At 44.9% G+C, this 17121-nt stretch overlaps 1 protein-coding gene across 3 annotated transcripts in view; it reads right to left on the bottom strand.

Annotated features, from left to right (window-relative positions):
* The window catches only part of LOC107220574 (mental retardation GTPase activating protein homolog 4), a 259594-nt gene that overhangs the window by 115898 nt on the left and 126575 nt on the right, over nt 1-17121 (bottom strand). For all 3 annotated transcript variants that reach the window (XM_046738441.1, XM_046738440.1, XM_046738439.1), the window contains one exon: nt 7420-7606. In XM_046738441.1, coding sequence (XP_046594397.1) covers nt 7420-7606 — 187 coding nt within the window. The remainder of the gene's footprint in view (nt 1-7419; nt 7607-17121) is intronic.

Consider the following 17121-nt stretch of genomic DNA (forward strand, 5'->3'; position numbering starts at 1 on the left):
TGATCTGGACCCCCTCGAGAAAATTATTACAATTTTTTTTTAAAGAGATTGTCTTGTACAGAAACATTCGTACGGTACATGTTCATAATTTCAATCCACAACTCCTCGGTAAGTACGAAAATTAGCTTGTGTACGCGGTCATATTTCAAGATTGGACACGGCATAAGGCAGCTGGAGTTACCAGTTGAAAGAATTATACTGGTCCATAATACACGAATAGCAAAGTCGTTAGTCGGTCAGAAACCAGGATAGAGATTACGTCCTTAAGTACTTCCGGGTACGATTCTGTTTCGAAGACGTTACGAAATCGTGATACACCAAGTCCCTTGCATCAGGATCAATATAGAAGCTAAAAATTCACCTCACGCACGACCCCAGATAAAAAGCTTTTGCATCTTATCGAAAATGTTTATCTATACGTATAGTCCCAGGTGATTATCTTAGCCGTTACAGGACGTCACAACCAGACTCGTAGCTACGTGGCGAATACTGATTAAACAAAATTTTTAACAAGAGATATTCGAAAAAATAATTATCTAGTTAGATTATTCACTATTGGTTCATTAGTCAGCCGGGAATAACCACCTTTTATCCGTTGTTCAGCATATCATGAGGGTTGCTTGTAAACTTATTAAAATACACAGTTTGATAGGATACAATAATATAAGCCAATTTACTTTCATGAAAGTTATTACAGATCCGGTTTGAGATGTGTACCGAAGATTCGGGTATAACTACGTCTGATTCGTCACGGTTAAAAATCGCCATTATTATTATTATTATTATTATTATTATTACTATTATTAATGCAATATTTAATTTAGTCGTATGTAACGGTTAAAGTGGGTACCTTATATGTATAACGGCAAGAGACTCGTAAGAAGGGAAATAAAAAATGAATAAACGAAGCCACGAAACGAAGTATAAAAATGCGTAATGAAGGCTAAACTGTTGTTGCCAAGATGCAAACCTGAATGCAACGAGCAACGGCAATTACAGATTATAATATCTGAAGTCTCATCCCACCATGCGGCCGGTTTCAAGCCGGTCTACGAACAGTTTGGTAAAGCGAATTGCGCCCGGGAGTAAAATGTTATATTACACATGCAAACCTTTCATTGCTGAAATGCAGTGTAGGGGGATAATTTGCCTGAGAGGTTTAACAAGTTTTTATCACAGGTGTTACAGATAATCGTTAAAAGACGACTGTATATGTAGCGGTTTTAAGATTTCAACCGAGTGGCATAATTATCCATCGCCAAGTTTATATCCTTGCCCACAAAACCTTATCAAACTTGTCGTAAAGTAATAACAGCTTTCATCGCTGACTCAAGAGTAACGATATGATTAAATGGGCACTTCTGTAATAAGAGGCAAGGCAGACGTGATCAGCAATCCCCCGGTTTTTTTTTTTTTTTATGCAAATTCCGTTTAACCGCTTACGCGAACTTCGTCATTACGCCGAACATTAGCTAGAAAGCCTCCAATGTACCTTGAGAATTGTCTCTATCCCTTGACTGGCAGCCTTCTGAATTTACATTGCAACGCGAAGATCGTAAGCCGTAGGAAACGGTAATCGCAGTGGTAATAATCGGCGTCGTCTTCGTCGTTGCGTGGCACGAGGGGAATCTTGGTGGACCAGCAACGCGATTCCCTGTAGCTGAATAACCGATTACTTCGCCTATGAATGTGGACGAGCATATCCAACGTCAATGTTGTTCGTACAGCCGCACAACCGGACACAGGAGCCGCAGGGTAGAAACGGCTCTATTCGAATCGAATCTCAGCCGCTCCGAGATATACCGTTTCCACGGAAAGCATTGATGCGCGGGTTCTCGGCCAACGGGAGAAATTTACAATTCCTTCATAGAGGCGCGCGTCAATAGCTGGAGATGTAATGTCACCTTATGGCAACGAACTTAGGAAGACATCCTTGCGGTTATGAAATTTGCTCGAGCATGCGGACAGTTGAAAATTTTTTCACCGTCTTCGCAACGGTTATGTTACGTAGATAAACGATTACGCTATTTTGCAAGGTTTTCTCGTAGCGGTTATCTACGTCAGTGGGGAAGATTCTCGAGGGACGTTACTTATAGCTGACAAGTGTCAGCGCTAACAAAGTACACGTTTAGAGATAACGCTATGTTTTTTCAACAAATCCAATTTCTAGATGTATTTTGCAGATGATTTGTTCCAGGAGACACGATGTATCATTGGAAACACCAAAATCAATCGAATAATTGCCCCGATATTGCAAAAACAAATGTTATTGATCAAAATTTTGTTATAATCAAAATAATTGAAACATCACTTGGCAATTCTCACAAAATACTGTTACACTTTTACTGTTTTGATCTGATTTTGTAAAAATTTTTTTGGGGGAAAGGAGTAAAACCTTTTCGTCTCTCGTGTAAACTAATCTCGAGTAATTTTTTTTCGTTTCTTCGGCACAATGTTGGTCGGTTTGTACATTAATCCTAAAACTTATCCGTGAGAACACAATTTTGGCTGTCGTAAGTAAACATTTTCTGAGGAGTCCACGCGCGACGTGGTCGGATTAAGCTTCGGTAGCTGGTTAGTTTTTATCCTCCATACCTGGAGACTCGCGATGGTTTACAATGCTCGGAGCGTGTTTGGACGCCAGTTTTCACCCGCGCACTCAAGCGAGGCAGCGTACCGACGCCGTAGTAACTCAGTGCCTATAATCTGTAGTTTAGAAACATTATATTCCCTATCTTAGATCGTATCTTTGAATGCTCGAAGCGTGATATGACCGTGCCCGTCGCTACCCGTCTTGCCTCTGCCATCCGCTTATTCTCAGAATATTATTAGTGGTTAGTAAGATTTATCCAGAGTGAGATACACATGGGTATCAAGGTCCAGAATTAGGGGAAGACTGAACCGCGATGGTATTTCCTACACACGACCGAGACGAATTTCTCAGATTTATTACCGACGGGGCGAAATATGCGATTCAAATTTTTATTCCTTAAATTATATTCAAGGGCGAATACCGAGGCTGATCTCGTTCTTTAATACGACAAATTTTATCTAGATAAGCGACTGACGGTTTCCGGCCGCTGGCTCTGGAAAAAGTAATTAATCAGAGACAATCAAAGGCTGGGAGCGCGCCGTCTGACCGACTCCTAACAAACGAATCCGCTATCTGCCATCTTTCCTTGTGGCAAAACAAGGAAAACGTGATTGTTTTTGGTTGACTTCCGACTGGAAAAACTCAGTTCTTAGCAAATTAGGTGCGCAATCGTCACATTTATCTCGCTTATGAAATCAAGAGTTCTCTCGTTTCCAAAAAAAAAATCTTGGAAATACCGCACAATAATCTACGAAGAAGTTCGCTGCGATCCATCTGTTTCGTACTTCAAGCGCTTCGAATCAAAAATCTTTCTACAGAGTAATAATGGTCACGGTTGCAAAAGTTTTATTACCGCAACTTTTGGCACGCGAGTATAACGCTCATAACAAATGATCGCGATAGATTTCACGCAATGGCAAATTCACATGCGAGATTACTTTCAAATTAGGCGTATTCTAGAGACAGAACATAGCCGGTGCCGTTGAAGCAAACGGTGAACCTCATCAGCGTGGCAGCTTTGGAGAGGCAGCATCGATTAATAATTCTTCCTAGTAACTGTCGGATAATCAGTCGTTTTACTGCGTGCAAAAAGTCGAAGATTTGTCACTTGTCGTCTCGTTAATTATCCATGCTGTTGGCTGGACAAGCAAACTCAGTGATATAATCCTGTCGAATAAGGCGCGACGGATATCTAATGACACTCACATAGAAGCACATCGACAAGTCATCTCGTCTTTCGCACTGACTTGCAATAATAGATCCCTTCGGCAGGCGACAGCCTGACTAAGCTACGCTAGAGTACCGCAATATGTTCCGCATTCACATTGCGAGACAAACGGCGATTTGCCTGTTCATTACACCGGATGTCGCACAGCCGACAATTCGCTTTTAATTTTATTAGTCCGTAATTCCGAATACCGGAAAGTCGACTGTCCGAAATTAGCGAGGTAAATTTTTTTAAGGGCGTGCAAAATCCGGATCACGGTCACTTCGAGACGGCAGAAGTACGCGCCTGTACAAGTGAATATGTGTGCGGTTACACGGAATAACAGAAGAAAAGAACTTTTGCCTCCGAGCGTTCGGTTGTAAAGTTATTCCGACGTGTTCGCGTAGAGACGTCCGTAAGATCGTATATTTGTAAAGTTTCTATGTACAAGGGATATTAAAAACCAGTAGCCGTGGACCGGAGTTGTTTCACAACTGAATTTATCTGCTTGTATCTCAACCACCGAGAGTATCTTCCGTCATTTGTTTGCACGCGGTTGAGGGCCCGGACCCCTTAGCGTTCTAGGCCCACGCTACGTACGGGCCCCGAGGCATCGGCGCTATCCACGCCACGCGTATAAATAATTGACGTCGCGCATAGATCAGTTGGATCCAAGCGAGTATACGATATACGTATACCGCATCGAAGCCATCCGTTAGAAGCATGGAAGTTTGACGTTAGAAAGGGAAGGAATATTAAGAAATTTTAGAAGTGCGCAGGCGTGATTCTTGTATAGTTATACCCCGTGCGCACGGGTAGATAAAAGAAACAACGAAAACTCCGAACAAGCTACTTCCGTAATGAGGTGCCTCTAATGGGCTTTACGGCTAACGCCTCTGGCAGACCAGGCGAGAATACGAAGAATAATTAAGACTGAAATATATAACAAAAAAATAAATGCCTCCAACCAGGTGTGCGCGAACACTCGCGCGTGCGTACGAAATATGCCCTTAATTATGCTTTTCCGTGTGAAAAATTTCGATCATATCAAACCGTGGCCCTCGACAATCTAAACCTCCTTCAGGGTGTACACGGAGGCCCAATCCGGTCGCAACCCGGCGAGAAATCATCAATTCGGCATGGCCACGATGGAGTCGACAGATAGTACCTAATTACGTTTCAATGATATCTCACCCGACAGTTTTATGCCCAATTTGTCACACTCGCTTCATTCTACCGATCTAATCGCAAACAATACGAACGAGACGACAGGTAAAGGCATCAAGGTTTTCATTCGCCAATCAGATTTCATTATCTCTGCTCTCAGGTTATCGCGGCATCTTTCGAGCAGCGTGTACAAGTGGGTAACTATTCCGGAGCCGGTGCACATGCGTGCTCTTGCTAGTGGGCAAGTTCACCGATCGTGACTGCTATGACTGATTTACAAGCGCGGTGTGTTGGGCAATGCCGGTCAACTCCTCGATATGGAACCGTCCGTTCGAAGTCTAGATTTTCTCAGGGCGTTTCGTTTTCTATTGCGACACAACGTCGCGGAGAGAAAATGTCACCCGGACCAACTGAATCTCCTATTGCAGATTGCGAAATGATCATCGACGGTTGCGGCACGGCAGCGGCAGCTCGCCTGTGACACGGACTTGGCTCATCCACTCGACATTTCCTCCCCGCGGTTTCGCGAGAGATCGTTCAATGTGCAGGACCCCACCTTCGCGCGGTTTCTGTTTACTCTGCGCAGGTCTGGAATTTTCCGATAGTCGATTACCGGTACCGCAACGCAAGAGCTTGCAGCCGTCAGCCGACGGAGGCCGTATACATATAGTATATGACGTCTGGATGGCAAGGTGCCCGTGCCGTCCATGACGATTCGTCGTTTCTCGGATAGCCGACGGCAGTCCCTTATCTCCAGAAGGATCAATTCTCTGTCAGGAAACAATAGAATGTCGAGATCCGTGCGTGGTTAAACAAATGCCAGCTGCAAATGCGGTATTGCACCGTGCACCGCTGCAGTATGATCCACGCGATGATGTGCACACTCCCAGCCAGTTATTCTATTAGGGATTTAATACTCCCGGGAATAACTAATAGAACCCAACAGCTGTACGGATATCTTTGCATTATGCAGTTCCTACGTGCGAATATAAAATCCTCCGGTTTCTCGTTCAATGGTTTTCCCACCAACGCCGTAGCTGTGTCGTGTTCCGCAGAGGAGAGGAATGACCGATCTCGAACACAGATAAATGTCAGTATTCGGCTCCGTTAGGTACACTTGAGCTTGCACCTCTATCCAAAGTCTGCCGAGTCTATCCGCGATACATACATCCTGCTACTCCTACCACTCCTACTACTCCTACTACTCCGTTCCTCACTGATTCTCAATCTACCTGTTCTTCCCCCTCTTTCGCTCGTAAGAAGAAGGCACCGTTAAGACCCGGTCTTGACACCGGGTCACCGTGAGCTGCATCGTAGAGAAGGTTGTTTTTTAGGCTTCATTCGACACACCAATGGGGCCGGTTTAGCTTCGCGCGTTTCAATATAACGATTCGCGATTGCTTACGGTACGCGTAGTACAATAGCCCAAACATGGAACCAGCCACCCAGCATACTCGTACGAAAAAAGAATCCCCCGTAATTAACCCATAAAGCAAACGCAGTCGTTAGGATCTCCGCAGACTGTCCGTAAGTGCGTGAGCGCAAGATATTCCGAGTATTAAGCAGTAAAGTAAGTATCCAGAGGCAGTTGTTTCGTTCGCGTCGAGTTCACAATGTACGTTTCATCCTTTTATGGGACTGACGGTATTTTCAAGAACACAATTATACGACGTTGAATATTTCACGATATTCTTTGAGCTCGTCGTATCGCAGGCACAAATACCGAGAATTGGATGGGTGGTCACTTTCTAACCATCGAGAGATCCGAACGTACGTAAAACAATCTGCTTCCGGAGTCTGTCGCGGTCCCCACCGCGTCAAATCGCGGTGCGCCAAACGTGCGGGAAGATATTTTTGATCGCGTCGCAAGATTTACAGATAACTGTGTTAAAAAAATAAATTTCATAGCCCGTCTTCGGTAGAGACAGGGACTATAATTTGCGGTATTTGCCGTTTGGCACCTGGCGTGTAATTTTGTTTACTCAGCTCGGTACAGCGAATGTTTAACCGAATGAATCACTCGGGTGCTCGCGAAGCTGGCCATTATCGAATTATCAAAAATATTATACGAGCTGCGTTTCTCCGTCACAGACTCTGCACCGAAGATGGCTCAACGTGCCCGGGGCGCAGACGTGCACCAATCTGAAATCCAGGTTATCTCGGCGGGATCGTTCCTCACGTAGAGGTACGAGGTGTAAGGGATACAGCCTGGAATACAACTCGCGCGATATTGCCCTAACTCAACGCGAGATCATTTCGAGATAAACGCAAAGATTTCTCACTCGCGTGTAACAAAGACCAACTATACCTGCTGCGAAAATGTTTTCACGTTTTTTTCAACATTTTCGCTATTTCACAAATATCCGTCAACGGTCGTGGGTTATGAAAAACGCTATTTCATCACCTCCTTGAATACCGGAGCTGAAATTCAAGATCCCTGATAGGTACTCACCGGTGGATGTGGAAAGAGGCAGAGTAGGCGTCGAGGGCGTCGCGGGCGTTGCGGGTGTCGTCGATGGCGTTGGGATTCTGCGAGCTGCGGCGATTACCACTGCCGGACTGTACCTTGGCACCTGCAGCACCACAGGCGTTTTAACCGATAAGTCCACGGGTTCCAGCTGCACAGGGGGACCCGCCGCCTAAAATTAAACCAAAGAAACACTTCTCAGCAGGAGTTTCACTTCGGATTTATTTTGCAGAGATTTTCGCTAACGCTGAAATTTACACCTCGGTCATTGCTCAAGACTGCAATTCTGATAAATAATAAAAAAGATGAAAAAAAAAACATTTTCAAGTTATAATTTTTACTTGTTGATATCAGATTGGAAACCGCTGGCTCTCTGTTACGTGAGACAGATGAAATGGTACCATAAAACGTGACTGAACATTGGTCCAATTTGCAATAACCCGTCAGAATTGCAATTTCCATAATGCAATATCTATCAGCTTGTCGATACGGAAGTAGGTGAAAACGTGAAAAGTTTCGATAGTTGAAGCTTGATCGAAAAGAATCTTATGACGAACTAATAAATCGATACAATTACGTTCAGGCATAATTTCACCATTGGGGACTATAATACTTAAAATAGTCGTAGCTGAGTCCCCGATCAAGCATTATCGCTCTGATTTTCAGGCACGCAACGACGAGGCTTGAAGTGTGATCGTCGCGCTGAATTTGCGGCAACGGCGTGAAGCTCGTCCAGCGCGCTGTTTCCTAGATCAAGTATACTTACCACTCCTCGGCATTAGAAAGCATTTGAAATTGCACGGAATAAAAGGAAGTATCTAATCAAATCTATTCATTTACTATCGCTGTCGCATCTGCAGGTTGGCTCTAATCCCGCCGAGCATATTACCCGGCTAGAAATACTCGGTCTGCTGGTAGCACTGCCAAGTACTTTCGCGCAATTTGCATAACTAGTGTTGGTATTGACGTGAACTAATCACTACTGGTTCCCACGAGGTCCGGCTAGCCGACCTGACCACCGTCCGCTGCAGTGCCGTATGGCAGTCCGAGTCTACGGCTGGCTCTGCTATAGCCTACAAGTGGAAGGCTGCGGGGTGGCAGGTACGGCTAGGCTACTGCTATTAGCCGAGTGGTACCGCTTTGGTCCGGTCGTTCGTATGAATATCTACTTTGCTCTGCTCTGTAAGAAAATACTTCCGTCGGTGAAACGTGCGCGAGCGTAGACGCACTCGGTGGAACGATATTACGCAAACGTTACCGATAGCTCCCGTTGACCGGGAAACAAATGTATTATTCAAATCAACAAACAGCGTTTTGAGCTTCGTTGCGAACATTCCGTTTTTACACGTGGTTCTACGATCAAAATGCGAATTAAAAAATCACCAACGGCTGAAATCCTACCAAATTAAAATTTTTGGCTCATGATATATTATTCGACTCACACTGCTGTCCTGCTGCAATTATTATTGGTGATTTTTTTCGTTCTGATTTATATTTAAAGGATCTAGCGAGAATCGATATCTCAACCGCGTATTCGTACGCTTTCGTCATTGAAGAACTCTGGTCTATAGGAAAAAAAGTTGACGACTGCGCGATTCAACCTGTCTCTATGAATGTGAAATAATTACGATAATTAGAGCGGATTGAAAAATACGCCTCGAGAAAAAGTGGACGAGATTTTGTTGAAATAAAAACTAGACACCGACGACCGTGATACAAATAATGAATAGCAGTATCCATTAATCATTTGTTTATTAATTACTCCTGTAACGCGCTCGTATCGTCCCTTAATTTCTTAGGTGCAATTAAACTAATCACATGCATCGATAAGATTGAAGAGAGAATAAAATAAAAATACTGCCCTCTGATCTTGTTCAATTTTCTTTGGTAATGTGATCAGATTAGCTACTATATCCAGTACAATTCACAAGGATGAAACAACCTGAATCACGATCAAAGAGATATCGACGTTACGATCGTTTGTGAACAGCGAAAACGAGGCCATAATTTCCACTATACGTTCGCATATTTGTGCCGAAGGATCTTCACTCGGGGAAAAAACATGTGTGTTTTTTCGCTCAAACGGAACTGCCCAACTGATCTTCAGAGATAAAAGTATTCGAAAATCAGAACGAGTTTCACCATTCAACTTATCGCGCCATCTCTACATGTGGGCTGTTCAACTTCTCGATCGAGGATTGAGGATCTGGAATCCCCCACCCGCCGTAAACTCCACAAATTCTGAAGTCGATACCGGATTAGAAGTTGTAACGTCTCAAACTTGTTTTCACACAGTATTATAAAAATACACGCCAAAACTGCTGAATCGAACCGAGGTTGAGCCAGGAGTCAGGACTTTACCAACCATTCATTACTAAAAACAGTTTCCTACATTCCCCAGCAAAATCCTGAGTATTGAGCGGCATACCTAGTCTTGGGAAGTAACAGTGTGCGAGTCAAGGTTCTGTTTCAAATTATCGACAGATTTTATACAGCGGTCGCCTATAAGGAACGGCAAGTTATTACCAGGATATCTAGGCTCATTAGACATTATACATGCCTGTTTTATACATTTTTATTTCTCATTGCGAACCGTCACTCCCGTGGTAGCCAAGCCCGCTGTCACGGGTGCGACCGTGGTTTCACCAAGAGATTGCCTACCTGCGAGACCAAAGAAAGGGATCGCTCTCACCTCAATGCAGACATTATCAAAGATTGAGTGTTTACAGAGCAATTGTTAACTGTGTGAACGTCGGTAAATCGGCTTCATGAGTGACGGCTAAAACGCTGTATGGTATATAATTGCCCGCTACCGACTTCACATTCATCTTTACACTGTTTTTATTCCTCCGGTTTGACATGCAGGATATTAGATCAGACCTTTGAACATCATCGTGACGAAAATCAACTCTTTCTTTCACACTGAAGAAAAATTTATTGCATACAATACTGAGAAAATTTTGAAGCGGTAATTTGCACGTGACGTGATGAAACCCCGTTAGTTCCTTCCTAGTCCCGTAAATCGATGTCTGTCTGGAATGTCTGGTGTGAGTCTGGAACGTGAGAGGAATCAGAGGCACCAGGATTGCGGAATATCAATTCCGCCCCGAAGACGCGCGCGAGGCGGGCGCATTTCCTGAAACGGAGTGACGAGCCGAAAGTCACTCGTCGAAAACAACTCACTCCCGGAGATGTTTATGACGGTGTACGGGGAATGTCTTTATTTGGCCGCTTGTAAGTTCGCCGCGCGTGCACCGCAAGTTAGCGTATCGTTGGACCCTGGGGAGACCAAAGAAGTATCGTGGGCACGGACCGACTTTGCTTTCCCCGCGATGTTGTCCACCCAGCTTTTATCCGACTCGCGGGTAGCGTTACTTCAGCGAGAAAGGCGACCTCGTTGCTTGACACTCGGAAAGGTGCCGTTTGGCCAGAACCTTCCGAAAGGCAGTCTAAAGTGTACACCGAGAACCGGACACTGCGACAGATGGAAGCATATGTTACGTGTCAAAGTGACGCGGCAACGGAACGCGTCTCCGGACTACCGACGAAGCGGCCAGAAATCGGTGGAATTAGTTAAGCGGTAGGAAACCATCAGTTACCACACTTCGTGGTAATAGAAAATTGGAGATTAGAATCCTGGCACCATGCTTCGTACGCCATGGCTATACCCGCGCTGGGTCTGACACGTTATAAATTGAGATGTCATTTCGAGGAGCGTAGAAACATGGGTGTAACAAATCATACCATCGTGAGTATTGGCGATAACTGATACTACCATTAGTTTTTATTGAAACATCCCTGGATCCTTTTGTGGCTAGGAAGTGTGTGTCCGTTGAAAACGGGGACTTCACGACGTTGAGCGCAAAGAGAATAGATCTGAAGGCCAACGACAATTAGGGTACAAATCGTGGTAGAATTGACCAGAACGGTGAATGTAGCAGTTTTGAAACCGAAGTTTAAGAGTTCCCCACAACATCAACCAAGCATCGGTGAAGCTGTGGGTGTGGATCGAAATGTCAGGCCGATATACCAGGTTGAAATATTACCAGGTTCCGATTCACGTAGAGGTGAAAGTCATCGATGCGTCTGGCAGGGATCGTCCGGATCGTACCGGTGACGATTACAAGTAATCATTGTCAAAATATCCTAGACGGACATTAAGTGGGAAAAACAATTAGCGACAGTCTCTCACTCATGCCGGTAATTATCATCACTCTATTAGTTCACTGATGAGCATGGTGCTATAAACAGACCTTGACCTGGTCATCAAAGGGTCCGGGCATCTGGGCATCCTCCATTCGACGTGACTCCAGGTTTCCGGTCGCGGAAGTGTAATTGATCGTGAAAAGAACAAAGGGATAATTTTTCTACTACAAATCAGAGAAGGGGCGTTTACTCGTCGTGGAATCAGCCGGTGATATAATGTAATAATCGATCAGATCAGCGACAACAGTGAGAAGGTAGTACCTACCTACTTCGGCCAGCGTGCGATTCTACCAGCTATACAAACCCGGTATCTGCATCGGTGTAATTCGCAAACTTTCCAATAATTATACACCGTGTGCAATCCACCGTATTAAATCACAACCGGTACCATTTTTGGGAGTCGATTCGACTCGCGGTATAATAATATCGTACAGAAGAGAGGGAGGCCCGGATCCTAAAAATCTGTTGAACGACTCTCGCAGGAGGGAACCCAACTAAACGGCTCGAGCTGCACCCTGTAATTAAGTAACCTGGAACAACATCATCGATGCCGCTTGGACACGGTGGCCTAAGAGGATCCTCGCTGAGTATCTCCAAAGCATTTCGGCCTTCTTTGGGTAGCGGAGGCACGCTTCCGTGCACCGCGTGCAAACGTGAGAGTCGCGAGGTCAACTCGTACGGACGTTTTTAAAGACTGGCCGCTTACTTTGGCCCAATCCCTTGGGTTTCAGAAGCGGTAAGCCCTTCGCAATCTGCATGGGCCTCAAACTACAACGGAAACTTGTCGGCATGCCAAACGTATACATGCTTAACCCGGGACCATCATGCAGCTCCGAATACCTTCGCGTGCGAAATTCGTGAACGCGTCGCTCCCGTCATTTACCAATTTTATGACCGTGGGAGGACTACGTACACCTTTCAGCGAGAGCATGTTATTCCGAAAAATCTACCTAAACATACCTACTATACTAAACATACTCTCATTACGCAGTTAGTAACACGGTTAACGATTCGCGATTCTAAACCAAGTTAAAGTATTTTAAACGATACTGCTAAAGATGCAAACGATTATTGTACCCGTGCTCTCTTCATTCCTTCATGTGTCCCGCTCTCCCTAAAGTTTTCAATTTCATCTGCCGTTACTGTCCTTTTCACATGTCTTGCTTTTGAGCTTTTCAGATGCAGGAGCGACTGCCTAACTTTCTCTTCCCCTCTTTGTATCTCAGAAATTCGCAGCAAGTGAAGATGTTATTGATAAACCACCGTGAAGACGCAGCAATGGATCCGGGACGAATAAATTGACAAATAAAGCGATGTAATCGCGCCGATCTATCAAAGAAGCACAAGCAGGTAAAAAGATGGATACGAACGTCCGAGCATCTAAAGTAATAAATACATCGATGCCCGGTTCTATTAATCGTGGCTTGGCAAGCGGATGACATCGGTGACCCGGCGACGCCGCGCGCCGGGGAGAAACGATTTGAAAAAAACCATTACATCAGTCCGAGACTTACATCAGCGGGTCAACACTCGTATGTGTAGCATTCCGCTGCATCGTTACCGGCGCCTATTTCAAGTCTCCACCGATTATCATGACTTTTTACACTCTCGCGCATTTAACGTAAAGGAATTTGCCGCCTAGTTATCGCACACTTTTGTAAGTCGATTAATTTTCGATTCTCTCTTGACTTTCTTCACTCCGAATCTCAATTCTCATTACATACATTAAATTTCAAATTGATTTTTACCTTTCATTACCACAAGAATGCATCTACAGTTAATTATTACCCAGATTGTTGATCTCGGTTTCCCGAAAAGCAAAATATACTCGAAACGACAATCTCAAATAACAGAATTTTAATTAATGTTTATTAAGGCAAATATTACAAGAGTAGAGAGTGATAAGGTAAAACTCCTTCCTGGTTATGTTGCGTGCAGCAGAGCGATGATGAAGTGAAGTACGAGTTGCGTGCAGACCGGTCGACTCGGTACGCCTCGGCGAGATTTGGTAGCCAGGCAATACAAATAATTTTCAATTCTGCGTCACTCGTACGCGACGTTAAACTTTGGTCCCGTCTAATTTGTTCCCCTCGCGTATCAGCCATCTGAAATTGAGTGCCGACGTCTTCATCTTGATATCTCGAGGTATCTCAAGCACGCGCGCCCCGCCGCACGCAGCTAATTATCAGGCTTATCGATGGACAGATGGGTTCTTATTGATTTAAACGCTCTTCACTGTTTAGATATAAAATATCGTTCAAGTTTAATTATATCAAGATCCAGCGACGGGTGTTTAGAAAAGTAATTTCTCTGCTATATGCCAAGTTTTACATTACACGTCGCGTTAACTTGGGCAACTCACGGTTAACAGCAGCGTGTGCTGCGGACAAGTCATAAATAATAACGACTCGTCGTAGGCAGGGCAGGTCGGTTGGAAATACATATTCGAACTGTAAATCTCAAGTAAAGTTTAGCCACACGACGACCAAGATGGATATTGATATTAGACATGCATTAGAATGATTTGTATCTCTCGCGCCTCACAGAGATTTCAGTCCCGAATCTACTGTACCATTATTAAAACAACACCGGCAACGTCGGCAGGCAATGGGAATCGGTACGATAGAATCCCATCTCGTGATATATTGCACGAGCCGATAAAGAAATTACAATATTCATCCGGGATCGTCAGCCAGCGGCGTTGCACGCAACGAAATCGCATTACCTCTATAAATCATGCACCATTGAAAATCTATCAGTAACGAATTCTCTTATTGCTCTGATAGGAAAGCGTGGTTCATCTGATTGATACTACATGACCCGGCTACGTATCACTGGTGTCTGAGGAATTAATTGATTTTTTGTTTCTGATTTTAATCCTGTTTTTTTTTTCATTCAATCGATTTATAAACTGGCAATACATCTGGTGATTGCAAATGTCAAGTGGACTTGATGGAAAGCAGGATGAGAAATGAAGATAAATAAAGGTATTTAATAAGTATAGGCACATCAGGAATTCACTAGCAATTCCGTATTTGCAATCTTGGTTACTTGTTGAAGTTGAAAAGACATTGGTCGTTATGCCCGCTAAACATGTCCTTAAAACCTGCAGTTACTTTTTCTACGACCCGAAAACAATGATTAATTTATAGATCACGCGCAATGTCGTGAATTTATACTCTTCGCGTATGATTTCTAATTCAAAAGCGTATACAGGGTTATATGTACGCGAATCTGTCGCCTACGTCATCCAGACGTGTCGGCGAGATTCGAGGCTTACTGTCAGTGTCGCGGGAAAACCAGTGCGGAAGATTAAAATTCCGTGCAAATTCATTGATACGCACGAGTCGGCATGCGAGGCGACTCCCCAGCCTGCCATACTTAACGAATGAGGATAGTTTTGGTACGCTATCCGTTACGATTGAACGAGCGAGGAACTCAAGTTTTGACCGCGAAACCCATAAAGGTGATGTAAAAACTTTGGCGCGATAGTTTTTCCGCATCCCCGTTGACGAACAAGAAATCAAGATGTAAAAAAAGAGAAGCGAGACGAAAAGGAAGCGGCGGCAGCAGCAGTAGCCCAGGGTAACGACTCGATTAGCGCTGTCCGCCAATCTAATTATCCGTTCGGATGTAATCATCGCCGTACTGCAAGTCGTTAGTAAGCGGGCAACTCGGTCTCGCGTACAGGTTCAACGCGCCTACCAGCTCTCCTTTCAGCGTGTGAAAAACACACGAACCTCCACTTCGATTACAACGATGACTCAAGCGCATAGCGCATAGTGCATACCTAACTGGTCCGAGAACACGCAGATGGACAGAAATCACGCGGCGAACGACGAAAGAGGTTGTTAAAGAGTAGATGGTACGGGGATGTGTTCGCGAATGGTGCAAGGATATCTCGAAGAATGGAAATTGTACGTTACTGGCAATGCACAACCGATACTATGTCCTAAGAGGAAGGCGCGCGTGAGAAAGCAAAAAAATTAACAATAAGCAAGCTCGGTTGTAACTGGACGATCTTTAATATTCGTGCACCTTCTTCGAGTTTCCTAGTTCGAAAACGTTTCCTGAACGTTGTAACTGTACCCCTAACGTCTCGTCTGTATCTGTCGAGAACCAACAAATCTTGGGGGGTGGGAGGGGCGTGACAAGATCGCGGCTCCCCTCTGAGAATCTAACAGGTTCGCTTACCGGTAACAACACTTTTTCATCGGTCGGTCTAACACTAACGGACGAATATAGAAATGGCGCCGTGTTGACCAACGGATATCTAAGAAGAGCGGATTAAAACGGTGAGCTCGACTGTTTTTCGCTGTCGGTGTCGCTTCAGTCTCCCCGGTAAGGAAGCCCGGTTCCGCATCCTGCGCGCTACCCACGTAGGTTTACAATGCACGCACTCGTTGCTCACACCGTGCGCCATCCTCCTGGAAATCACGCTGACAAAGAAGAACCACCGCTTGTTATTGTCGACGAGTGCCAGACGCCAAGCCACAATCCAGGTCTCTGGACCTCCTGCGCGTTTAACTTAGGGCGCAAATAATTTCATCCGACTGCGATCAAACGGCCCGGCGGAAGGGATGATTTTCGCGCAGTGGTAGCAAGGACCGACCGCAGCTCGGATGTGAGAGAATTATTTTGCGGCAGCCAACGGGACGGAATCCATCGAAGCTTATCGGTATCCTCGATGCGGTTCGCTCTGCTCTTTTAGCCTCTGAAAGGGTGTCTTATTTCCTGTCAAATTATGCATGCTTGAGCCTTCAATTATCGGGCCAAGGCGTTGTTCACGCTTGACCTCAATCACTCAACGATCTCTTACCAATCATTGGCTACCTTACATGCCGTGTAAGTATACGTATACCACGCGGTGCCGACAGGGGCTGGAACGCCGTGTAATAATAATTGATTAACCTCGCAAGGTTCACTCAGCGAACGATAATGATATTACGTTGCAATCGACCAGTAGGGAGCCGCCAACGGTTTCCCGGGTACATGACTTGCACCGCTTCCGTGGAACTAGACAACCGGGATTGCGTACTTTTATACCTATCAACCGACCGACACCAACTTCAAGCATCGCCGCCGTGCCCGCTACCGCCGTTCACCGATCTCGGACACACGAAGGTCATCGTCGCATAATAATGTGCACAGGTACGTATGCCCACTCTCGTTTTGCGGAAGACGAGACGTTACGGAGGATCGCCGGCGAACGGACGTAAAGGATAGGACTCCAGCTGAAGACAAAGAATTGTATAATTAATATAATTATCAACCGAGACGGAACTCGATTGTGTTCAATTAGCTCAAGTCTCAGCTTCAATTATATCCTCACCTCCCGAAGTGCACGACGTTGAAAATCAACTGGATTACTGATCTTTCATGCCATCTGAATGCCTCTTCGATATTTACGACTTGGAGTTTCCCCGTGAGACTTTTGGAAAAACTACGGTAACGTTGGATGAAACTCATTGAGAAACGGGA

This window comes from Neodiprion lecontei, chromosome 4, assembly GCF_021901455.1.
Source record: "Neodiprion lecontei isolate iyNeoLeco1 chromosome 4, iyNeoLeco1.1, whole genome shotgun sequence".
In the NCBI taxonomy this organism is placed as follows: domain Eukaryota; kingdom Metazoa; phylum Arthropoda; class Insecta; order Hymenoptera; family Diprionidae; genus Neodiprion; species Neodiprion lecontei.